The sequence below is a fragment of the Lissotriton vulgaris genome, chromosome 5 (assembly GCF_964263255.1).
Source record: "Lissotriton vulgaris chromosome 5, aLisVul1.2, whole genome shotgun sequence".
In the NCBI taxonomy this organism is placed as follows: domain Eukaryota; kingdom Metazoa; phylum Chordata; class Amphibia; order Caudata; family Salamandridae; genus Lissotriton; species Lissotriton vulgaris.
Window position 1 is genome coordinate 1,957,374,641 of NC_141693.1, and position 12,399 is coordinate 1,957,387,039.

At 44.8% G+C, this 12,399-nt stretch overlaps 1 protein-coding gene across 1 annotated transcript in view; it reads left to right on the plus strand.

Annotated features, from left to right (window-relative positions):
• ABHD16A (abhydrolase domain containing 16A, phospholipase) overlaps positions 1-12,399 on the plus strand; it is a 274,475-nt gene that overhangs the window by 88,617 nt on the left and 173,459 nt on the right. The window contains exon 3 of the mRNA XM_086924640.1: positions 9,709-9,775. Coding sequence (XP_086780766.1) covers positions 9,709-9,775 — 67 coding nt within the window. The remainder of the gene's footprint in view (positions 1-9,708; positions 9,776-12,399) is intronic.

Below are 12,399 nucleotides of genomic sequence, written 5' to 3' on the forward strand. Positions count from 1 at the left end.
TATCTTTTTTGATCAGGTGGACTATGAGCCTGATATTGTCAGGGGTCTTGTCTGTATGTAATGAATTTTAACTGGTCAGGATAAATAAGATGTGGAAGGACTACCTCTAACCTCATGGCTAGTATATCTGTGTATATTTTTTAATAATGTTTGGGAGTGCAATAGGACTGTATGAGGAGGACGGTTTGGGAGTCTTTCTCTTGTTTGAGATTACTGTGATACAGGGCTCTGCCATCTTGGACATTACTCCTGTGTTTTGTGAGAATGTATTCAATAATTTTGTAAAGGGGTGGTGTCGAGGCTGGAGAGAAAGATCTATAGAATAATTCTGAAAATCCATCTGAATTAAGAGATTTGTTGGCAGCTAATAACGCCTTGAGGCCCAGATATAGGGGCCTCCAGGATCTCCTGTTACTGTGCAGCTACAATTGAGATTGACCGTTTCCCCACACATTAGTCCTTATAAGTGCATTGTAAAGGATCAGCTGTATAAAGGGCAGAATAAAAAACATAAGAAACATTATTTATGTCCACTACTTTGCGTGCCCTCTCCCTGCCTGCAAGGTGTATTTCATATATGTATTCTCTCCCCAATTGGGCTAAGGTTTGGCCTACTCTGTTGCCAAAAGCTTTTCAAACAATGGAGTGTTAGTTCAACCTTCTGTGTAGCTGTTCTGTTGAGTGTGCCTCTAATTGGTCCGATGTTTCTCAAAAGTCTGTGTGAAAGTGTATTTCTGTATTCTTTTCTAATTTATCTAGTTCCTCTTCAAGTTGCTTCATTTTATTTCCATCTCACTATTTTGACTTCAACCATCTTCCCAGTGCTAACCACTCTGGCAACTATCTTCAAGGCACCCCATGCTCCTGCCACTGATACATCTCTGTATCGTTGGTTTTAAAATATTATTTAATAGGGACCAGTAGTTTGCGTTTTACCACAGGGCTCATAAAAGGGCATGATTAATAATCCACCTTCCCCCCTCTCTTGTTTCGTATCTGAGACGTTTATCATAAATGTCACTGGTCCATGATCCAAGATCACTATGGGGAGTGCGCAACTGACTATATCATAATCTATTCTAAACTAGATCCTGTGGACATGCACATAGAACAAATACTACTGTGACCTCCCTGTTGCTTGTGAGATGTTAGCCTGGCATATGATGTGCACTTGTTCTAGTGGGCACCTTGCACCAGTCTAATCGACCCTTATTGATGGTGGTTGTAAACTCAACCTTATAGACAAGCTATCCTAGTGGTAGCATGAACCAGCAGTCTTCAGGCTAAGACTTCAGTAGGCGAGTTACGCAAGTTGTTTTACCATATATAATCCCTTGAATACCAAATGAAAGGACACCACACAAGGTATATATCAAATCTATATGTATTTAATCTAAACACCGCCCCTCTGCACTCTTTATGAGGTCAGAGGTAAAAATACAATACAAGTCACACAGTTAATATACGATAAGTTGCACAGTATACGTTATGCCCTACGGGCCTCACAAACCATATACAAAGAAAGTGGTATAAGTAAATGTAAATGTAAATGTGTGTATACTTGTAAAGCGCACTATCACCTGACAGGCATCCTGGCGCTGTATACCGCTGTGGAACCCTTCCTGGCTTTTCCCTGTGAGATGCCCTCTACTGGGCACCCCCAAGGTGAAGCCAAGTATCCCAGCGCTTTCGGGCCGTTGTGGAGATTAAGCAAGCAATTGCCCAGAGTTGCAGAGTGCATGATTAGAGTAGCCACCGAGGCGAGAATTATCGAGTCCGTGGACATTGAGCCCAAGACCCTGCCGCGTCGGGAATTGAACCCTGGTTCCGGGTCAGACCTCTGCCTCCGGGTCAGACCTCTGCCTCAGGGTCTGCCGCTTCTAACCAGTGAGCCGCACTTCTCCACGTGAGAGTTAGAAAGGGCCTGTAGAGTCGCTGGGGATACACTAAACAACCAAGGGTTAGGAAGTAGGAGACCCACGGGAGCCGCGTGCAGTGTCTAAATGCAGGCGCGGGGTCCCATTGACTTTCTATGGAGATCGTAAAAGATACAAAGTTACAAGTTAAGGACACTTCCAGATGGACTAGGATGGAACCCTTTTAAACTAGGACACTTTGAGAGTCAAGACCCACGGGAGCACCGGAGTACTTGTGTTACCTCACCCAGGGAAGCCGGGTGCATAGGTGTCTTTTCGTTGTTTTCTATGGCGAGCTGCAAAGAAGTGCTGCAGGTGACCAGAGGAAATGTGTCCCGGTGGATCCAAGGGTGGATCGGAGATGTGAAGAACCTGAAAGCTAAGGGGATAGAGTATGGGTCACTAGCTAGTGACCAGGAAGGAACCAAGAAGGAACCAGGCGACGTCTGGTGCTTTAAGATGAAGAAGGCGAGTTTGTCTCTTCAGACATGAGGTCCAGGAGGCATCGACGATGACCAGGAGCTGGATTCGATCTGTCTCACGATGGATCTAGATGACTGCGGCGTCCGAATCCGGATTGGACGCAACAAGCCTTGGCAACCGCAACCCACGCAGGATGTCGAGATTGGCTCTGTTGCAGACCAGCAAGGTCTGTGGCGCTTCTCCTTTTCAGGGAAGCTGGAGCAAGCCTGGAGCAACCAGGAAAGCAAGTTAGATTCACGACGGCGTCTTCAGGGGCTCCCTAGCCAATGGGCAAGGAACCGGGAAGACGCGTCGAGCTCAAATGCAAAGGCGGCGCCCACAGGACACTCGTGGAGTGTGGGGGCCTGGGCTTCGTGCAAATGGTGCTCGGGGCTGGGGCTTCTTGTACCCCAATGCACAACTTAGTGAGGCTTCAGGAAAGGAGTGTCCGGTCCCACGTCTCTTGTGTCCGCCACGGGTCTCAGGTTTTCAGTGGATGGTCAGAGAAGTCTGGAAGTCCAGTTCTTGAGTCGCAGAGTCTTCGGGTTCCGACGGGAGCCTTGAAACTGCAGACCAGTGAAGTTGCTTTTGGTGCCTGTTTGCACAGGGTGGTCACTCCTTGACCACAAGAGAGATGTCTTCCGTCTTCCAGTCAGAATGGAATGTCGAAGGTCCAAGATATGTTCTCCTCCTATACTTGTACTAAGAAAGGGGGCTGGATTACCTGACTAGGTCCCTCCTATGGGTGTACCTGAGAAGGGGGTGGTTACACACCTTTCCCTTTGTCCAGTTTTGCGCCAGAGCTGGGGCTGGAGTGCCCCAGCAACTGGTTTGAACCAGGCTATGCATGGAGCACCTTGTGTGCCCCAGGCAGTGTCTAGATGCATTCACTGAATGCAGCCCTCCCTGCCACAATACACAAAGCCCCTGTCTGGGGAGGTGCTGGCACCTCCCTGGTCAGGAAACCTATTGTCCAGGCCTGCCGGAGTTTCGTCCAGCAACAGGAGGTCAGACTCGTGTCTGTGGCAGCAGCATCCATTTTGTGATGCTGAGGCTCTGTTTAACTTTTAACCGAGTAAAGCAGTAACTTACATGTCTTTTCCCTCTAGAAGGGTGGAATGCTACCCCCGCTGCCAGAATTGACAGGGGGGGGGGTAGTATAGTGTTTGACACCTTACCTTACCTTACCTTACACAACATGTTTTGATGAAGCCAAACCAAAGTTAGCATTAACCGCGAGGATTATAATGCACTTAAGAGTATATGGTATGGCTATATCATGGAACAGCTATAAGGAGATGGTTCTGAAAGCTGCAGAGGGGCTCAGCTCATGCTAGGGCACCCTGTCACATAAAACTAAGCACTCTGCCTCCAGGATTGTCGAGTCCTACCGTAGGAGTGGCTTAGAGGTGTATATGTGTCTATATATAAAGGTAGATATAGGTATACTATATCTAAGTAAGGGATGATTACACCACCTTACCCAGGCTGTGGGAACAGACTGTGGTGTCAGTTTGGAAGGAAAACCAAGGGTGGCACAATACATGCTGCAGCCGCTGGTAGGCCTAGGGTGCACCTATGCCCTGGGTACCTATGGTACACTATACAGGGGCTCACAAGGGTGACCCAGTAACCAGTCTGGTATGTACCTAAAGTACATGGAGTCCATTTTATAGAGAAAGCAGATAGTCTGGGGCCCTGAATAGCTGGGTCCCAGGCCAACTAAGTCGAAAACCAGCAAAACACCAGGAAAAAAGTGAGGGTAACCATATAGTCAGATTCCACCTTCCTACATTGCTCCCCTCAGGTATCTTTGACCCATCTCCTGCATAAGTATCTTGAACTTCGCAGCGCAAGCTCCAGACTTGTGAGTTGTGGTGTTCATCTTGTCTCTCGTGCCCAAATTAAAGTCTCCTAGTAGTACTATGTCAACCTCTGCAAGAGGTGTGTAAGAAATTGGTCAGGTAGTTGCCTTGTCCCATGTTTGGGGTGTACACTTTATCTGTGTCAACTTTTCTACCCTCAAACAGTCCTTGAACCATTCTATATATGCCTTCCTTGTCCATTTTCCGAGATGTAGCTGTGAATTGCTCTGATCTGTGAAAAATACCACCACTCTGTTGTCTATGGTATTGGCCGAAGAATAATATACAAGGGAACGTTGTCTGGGAAGGAAACTAGTCTCATCTAATTGTGTGACATATGTTTCCTGTACCGCTGCTATATCAAACCTCCTATTCTCTAATAAAGCACCATTCCTTTAACCTGCTATTTGGGGAGTTTAGGACCTTAGTATTTACTGATGTAAGCTTAATCGTTAATCGACATGACTGTAAGCTTTCTATCACCAGCTTGTTGTAATGTGGGCTCAGGAGTCAGTATATCTTCTGTGAAAATCCATCCCTCCCCTCAACATAACTTTTACCCAACTATGAAATTCAATATAATTAGCAAATTATCTGTAAAGTCATACTGTCCCCTGTATGGGGCTTGAATCGAGCCCTCGGTCGGTGTGAAGTTAGTCGCATCATCAGATGAAGGACACCTGATTTACTGCTTGGAACCCTCTCTGGATCGTCATGCTTTTGTTACCGCATGCAGTGGACATCAGCCTACATCTAATTTCCCCAGTTCCTGATGTTGTCACATCTTTATATTTCTAGATCATTCTGGATCCTTGAAATGTCTTGCATTTCCTACTTTGATTATGTCCTTTAGTTGAATGGCTCCTTCAAGATCTGTCTTGAGATAATAGTCCACTTAAATAGCTGTTATGTCCTTCGAGGATTTAGTTTGTTTTTTTCAGCTCACGTTCTGTTTCTGATCTTGGGGTTGTCCAGTTGATTTGCTGATGACTTTTTGCTTGGGTGTCTTCAGATTTGGAGTACATTCCCTGTAAATGTAAATGTATTGGCATTTATATAGCGCACTACTTACCCGTAGGGTCCCAAGGCGCTTCGACCGCTGCGAAACCCTTCCTGGCTTCCCTGAGAGATGGTCCCTTAATGGGTATTTCCAGGGTGAGACCAGGCATCCCCGGCGGTCTGGTGGGGCCGTTAGTGAAGATGAGGCAAGCTAATGCCCAGAGTTGCCGAGTGTGATCGCTGATCAGAGTGGGCACCGAGGCGAGAGAATTATCGAGTCCGCTGACCCTGGTCCAGAAACCTGCCGCGCCGGGAATCGAACCCTGGTCCCGGGCCGTCCTCTGCTCTCGGGTCTGCCGCCTCTAACCAGTGAGCCACACTACTTCACTCCGCTTCCCTCCGCGTTTGTCTTCCAGTGAAATAATTAAAATTTGTGCTGCTACTGTTTTGCTGGAGGTTTAATATGTCTTCTTGCTATACATTTCCTACCAGAAAAGTAGGACTGCATTTTAGGACAACATGAATGTCAGGATATAGCGACTGAGTCCAACTATACAATCTTCAAATGTTAGTCCAATTCGTAGCTCACTCCTAGTGCCTTACCTGAATCCCGTACCTAATTAGGGTAAAAGGTGAATTATGGCAACCTCAAACATGTCCATTCTGATTCCCAAGGACATTGTTGAACTTGATCTATCCTTTCATTGTTTACTCATGCATGCCTAAAGGAAACACACGAAATGTACAAAAAATAAATTCAAATCTTTATTAAAACGTTTGTATCTTGCATAGAGAGAATGAGCTGCGTTAATTGGGCAGATGAAACAAAGCATTGTATCGAGCATTAGAATGGTGAAAATTATGAACAATTCAACCATGGGAATGTTACTATGTTATTATATGATCTATTCCTCTCTGCTACTACCTATACGATGAGAGCATAGTGGGAGACCCTCTGCCAGATCTCTAAGGACACCATATCCCTATACCTGGATAGATGTGCCAGGTAATCAGTTAAGTGTAGAGCAGGCTATGTTCTCTTGCAGGGTGAAAGGTCAGTGTCAGCAGAGCTGCATCTCAAACATAGTGCGATCTAGATAAATCTATGTGGAGAAGTGTGGCTCACGGTGTAGAGCAGGCAGACCCGGAAGCTGAGGTCAGACCCGGGACCAGGGTTCAATTCCCGACGCGGCAGGGTCTTGAGCTCAAATGTCCACGGACTCGATAATTCTCGCTTCGGTGCCTGCTTTAATCATGGGTTCTCACTCTGCAACTCTGGGCATTAAGCTTGCTTAATCTCCACAACGGCCCCCCTGCGGCGGGATGCCTGGCTTTCACCTTGGGGATGCCCTGTAGGGGCTATCTCACAGGGAAAAGCCAGGACGGGTTCCCAAGGCAAGCGCCGGGAAACCTCCGGGTAGCTGTGCGCTCAATAAATGCAATAATAATAATAATAATAATAATAATGAGCTGCGTTAATTGGGCAGATGAAACAAAGCATTGTATCGAACATTAGAATGGTGAAAATTATGAACAATTCAACCATGGGAATGTTACTATGTTATTATATGATCTATTCCTCTCTGCTACTACCTATACGATGAGAGCATAGTGGGAGACCCTCTGCCAGATCTCTAAGGACACCATATCCCTATACCTGGATAGATGTGCCAGGTAATCAGTTAAGTGTAGAGCAGGCTATGTTCTCTTGCAGGGTGAAAGGTCAGTGTCAGCAGAGCTGCATCTCAAACATAGTGCGATCTAGATAAATCTATGTGGAGAAGTGTGGCTCACGGTGTAGAGCAGGCAGACCCGGAAGCTGAGGTCAGACCCGGGACCAGGGTTCAATTCCCGACGCGGCAGGGTCTTGAGCTCAAATGTCCACGGACTCGATAATTCTCGCTTCGGTGCCTGCTTTAATCATGGGTTCTCACTCTGCAACTCTGGGCATTAAGCTTGCTTAATCTCCACAACGGCCCCCCTGCGGCGGGATGCCTGGCTTTCACCTTGGGGATGCCCTGTAGGGGCTATCTCACAGGGAAAAGCCAGGACGGGTTCCCAAGGCAAGCGCCGGGAAACCTCCGGGTAGCTGTGCGCTCAATAAATGCAATAATAATAATAATAATAATAATAATGAGCTGCGTTAATTGGGCAGATGAAACAAAGCATTGTATCGAGCATTAGAATGGTGAAAATTATGAACAATTCAACCATGGGAATGTTACTATGTTATTATATGATCTATTCCTCTCTGCTACTACCTATACGATGAGAGCATAGTGGGAGACCCTCTGCCAGATCTCTAAGGACACCATATCCCTATACCTGGATAGATGTGCCAGGTAATCAGTTCAGTGTAGAGCAGGCTATGTTCTCTTGCAGGGTGAAAGGTCAGTGTCAGCAGAGCTGCATCTCCAACATAGTGCGATCTAGATAAATCTCGACGGAAGTGCTCCTCTGAAGGATGTAGCTCAGAGGCTTTTTATATAATCATATTGCACTATGTCAGAGGTACAGCACTGATGCGATGAAATGTCTTGATTTCAGGAGCTGTCTCCACCGGTCAACGAAAATAGTAGAATTTCTCGTTCTCTGTTACTAGCTTTGAACAGGGTGTACAGATTATGTGACTAGATTGGCTTCCTATGAGTAAGCTGCATGTACAATGCATTCTTAGTAGATTATTGACCAAGCAACAAATATGTACATTATTTAGAAAAACGTTGACAAGCTAAAATGTGACTAAAATGTGCAACAGAAAATGGAGAGCGAAGTTGGGCCCGAGAGCCTCACAGCATTCTTGTGGTGTTCCAATGCCATGCCAGTAACAGATCTTCTCAGTTTCTATTTGATTGGCCTGCAGTGCTGGCTCAAATCAGAGTACTTGGTGTAGCATCCTGAAAGAGCGAGCACTCAAAACCTTGATATTTCCCTTACTCCTTTCACAGTGCTGGTCTCATAACTGTTTCCTTGGTTTGAATATTTCTAGGATGCCTCTAGTTCCCCTCACTTCTCCAGATCTCTTTTGTCCCACTCTGTGAACTGTATCAAGTTCAGTCTGAATTTGGTCGTCACCTACTATTTCAAGAAGAGACCCTCCATGAATGCCTCCAGACCTTTCTGCTTCTTTTTGCAGGCACTCACACTTATGTTCTCTCTCTGTATGCAACTTTCCAAATCTTCGCACTTCAAAGCTAAGGAATCTTTCTTGGTTTGGAGGGAGACTAGATGCCCAGTAAGTGTTACCTTCATTGATTCCAGTTCTTGAATTTTACTTCTGTGTCTGTTGTTTAAGGGCCAGAAAAACGAATGCATTTTCAGGTTGTAAACTCTGTGATTTGGTTTATCACTGGGTTTTCAACAAGAAAATGTCTTTTTGGAACGTACTAAACACGTTTAGTGATTCAGTAACATGGCCCCTCCGCCCACTCGGGCAATGCTGGTCTCCTCTCTAGGTGTCCCACTTGCGAGTGCCATTTTGCTTAACCATCGAAGATGAGTGTAGGAGCTCCTCTTTCCCAATAATTTCGGGATGGCAGCACTTCTAGGGGCTCTTCTTGTGCACTAGCAGTTCGAAATTTACTTGGATACTGATGGCTGTTGGTCCGATGCACAGGAACTCAGTGGAGCTTCTGTATGCTTGCCAACCAAGCCACTGTGTTTCCCAGTATTTCTTTATATTTCTTTTTTATTTATTTTTTAATGGAAAGTTACAGAAATTAATATTCTTTTGAGAGATTAAGTCATGAAAGGTGGAGAGTGGCAGAATGGTCAGTTAAAAATATTGTTATGAGATATCCATGAACAAGTGTTTATCATGCTGTTTTCAGGTAAGTGTATTATTTTTTGTTTTGCTGCTTTTGTTTCTTGAGCTGACAGACTTCCAAGTATGAGTGTATATTTAGCTTTTGTATATTTAAATACAGTAAATCAAATTGAATTATTTCACAGAACGAAAAATAAATATGGAAAAAACTGATAAAAATTAATAAAAATACATATGGATAAAGACCCTTACTCTCTGTGCCGCAACCATAACATAACAGGTATATGTATGGACGTAAATATAATCTGTCACAGGCAGATTATTTAAAAAAAAAACATAAATCGACAGTTATGTGCAGGGATTCATTTTAAAGATAGCCATTTGCAAGGATGTATTCCTATTCACCTGAAATGTTTCTAGATATATGTTGACATTGCTTTTAAGTGTTCTGTGATTAGTATTGCACAGTAAACTTTTAGAGCTACAATGCTGTAGGGAGACTTGCAGGAAAGGTCCATGGTTGCACAACATGTACGTGTTCCACACGAGCTGTGCTCACAGACCCTCATCTGAGTCTCTTAAGATTTTGGCCTCAGCACCTTCACAAGTTTGCAGAACCTACTACTGCCTCTGCAGGCCACCTTTGTGCGTTTCTGCCCGCTGTTGATGACTCAATGTTGACTCTTGCACTTTCTTGCAGGTCTCCGTACTCTGGTCAATTTCCTACTACTCGTCTCCTCTTGCCGTGTTCTACCTCTACAGGAAAGGTAGGGGATTTTATACTTGGGTTATTCTATGTCTCTGGGCTGGGAGGTAATAGCTCAAGATGCCATTTCAATGACGGTAAGGGCCACAGTTACAGGAACATAACTACTGCCCCTTGCATAATTTCTCTTCTGAAGCTTCTTGCCTATCCTTTCATTGTAAAGGCACAGTTCATCCTGATACAGTGGTTCATATCTTTAACCATGAAACCCATTGTACTGCGGCTGTAGTGAAGTGCCACATTTCTCCTCTTGTGAGATTTCAAGTATTTTCACTCAAGTTAAGTATCTCTCTCGAAGTGTAAGACCCCTGGCAATAGTGTAGGCAATGTATGTAATTTATTTGTACATCGCTGTATAGCTCTGTTCCGCTGGTCTTTCCAGTGCTTGATGGAAAAAATAAATAAAGTTTTGCAAATCTCCAAACAGTAGACCCATGATGGTATGGCCAGGAACAATAGCAGCACCAATTCAAAGATTTACAACTGTACCCGTTACAGTCTTGTCAACAGACTGCTTCAGCGGTGTGTTGTCGAGGACCTAATGTAGACAATAGCAATACTTTCAGTGGGCTTTGGATCAATCCACTGCTTATCATTGATTACTTTTCTTGTCAATCTTATTTGATTGCTTCTAGCAGCTGGAACCCCAGTCAGGCACGGTGGCCTGTTCTCTACACCCTCACTTGATTACACCCTCCTCCCACATGTCTTTGGTACCACAGGACCAAGCAGGCACATTCTCCTTTCTCTCCTGCTGTCCTACAATCCTGCTTCATTCCCTGCTCTTAACTCACATTCTCTTTGTACACCGATTGTGGCCCTGAGCCCCTGTACCTATTTGTACCCACTTGCTCATCCCCCTTCCCCAGGCAGCCTAAGACACCTCCATCCTCCTCATGGAAGTGTTGACCAGAGGCTGCTTGAGGGAGAGGAGGGAAGACATGCTGCAAGAGCAGGAGTCTGGGCTGTGTGTGTGCCTGAAAGTGTGTGTGTGTGCCTGAAAGTGTGTGTGTGCGTGTGTATATATGTGTGTGTGTTAGTGCATGCATGTTTGTGTGTATTTTTATATGTGCACTAGTACATGCCAGCGAGTTTATGTTTGTGTGTTTGTGCATGTACATATGGGAATGTGTGTGCGAGTGAGGATTAAGCATTGTGCCCACTGCCCCATTCATGAAATCCTCGACCTGGCACAATGGTGATGATTTCTGGCAATCTGCTGACCCTGGCAGAAATGCATTTGCCATTACCTGAGTTTTAGGTAGCGAAACCTTTTGCATTTGCAAATGCTTGTTTAATGTCATGCTAAGGGTGCAAGCACTAAAGAAACAAAGTGTGTAGGTTTTCTACATAAATCTTCTTAAGGCTTTAAAAAGTGGTTTATTTGACGGTGTTTTGCACATGTTGAAAAAGTCTTCATAGGGTCACCTCATTGTCTGGAGTTTCGGTCTAAAATGAGGTGGATGGACCACAAGTAGTAGACTGCTTTTTTCAAATTTAATTTAGCGTGTAGATCCAAAGCTATGTAAACATTGAATATTGTGGGTTCACAGACTGATGCTGGGAAATAATCCAATCTTGTATATTTATGAAAGATCACATGCTTGAGTACTGTGATAATGTAAGCAAAAATGTTGATGTATGCAAAGGAAATCAAAGGCTGTTTTATGGGGAAAATGTGTCACTAATTTTCCAGAGTTAATTTTATGAACACATAATTTATTTGCGTGTGTGCAACTTTAGCTACTTTACAGGCCAGATCCTACCACTTGGAAAGAACTGCGCTATAACTTGATGTCCTTGCCAACAAGCCAACCATCACTCCCCTGTATGGCCTTCTTTGGCAAGTTTATTGTAAAAGCAGTCTATGCAGAACTGCAAGATCTCATCAGTGCCAACCATCTCCTGCATGACTACCACTATGGCTTCAGATCAGGCTGCAGCACAGTACAGCAACTTCGAAAAGCAGCACTCTCCTGACCGCAAATGAAGATGAACCTTTGCCTCATGATGTTGCTGGGCCTCTCAGCTGCTTTCAACACTGCCGACCATCCTGACATCAACCTCCGATATATTGAATGGGATCACTGGCTCTACTCCTACCTTTCCAACTGACACTAGTTTGTTCGCTAGGGCCTCTCTTGGTCTCAGAAGATACCCTCCTCTTCTGCCTCTGTATAGAGACCCTTGGGGTCCTGCTAACCGAAAGCAGCATAAAAATGATCCAATATACTGGTGATACCCAACTCTGACCGAAAAAAATCTCCTCTGCTCTAGACATCCAGTGGGTCAAGCATTGCCTGCACCTGATCTAGACTTTGATCTCTAGCAACTACCCGAAGCTCAATGTTACGAAAGCCCAAACCAGCAAGCAAGACGTATTACAAACCTGGCTTAATTAGATGAACCTTGACAATTGAGAACCTGAACTTTAACACAATCCCAGTTCACTTGGGTTCACCCTGGACACCAACCTCGACCTCACAGACTGCATTGGCAAAGAAAACATAGGCGGCCTGGTACCAACTCTTTAATAAAATAAAATATGTGAAACCATTCCTCCAAGAAAGTGACTTTTGAACTTCTGTTGAAGCACTCAGACACTTGAATCTCAGTGGTGGCAAC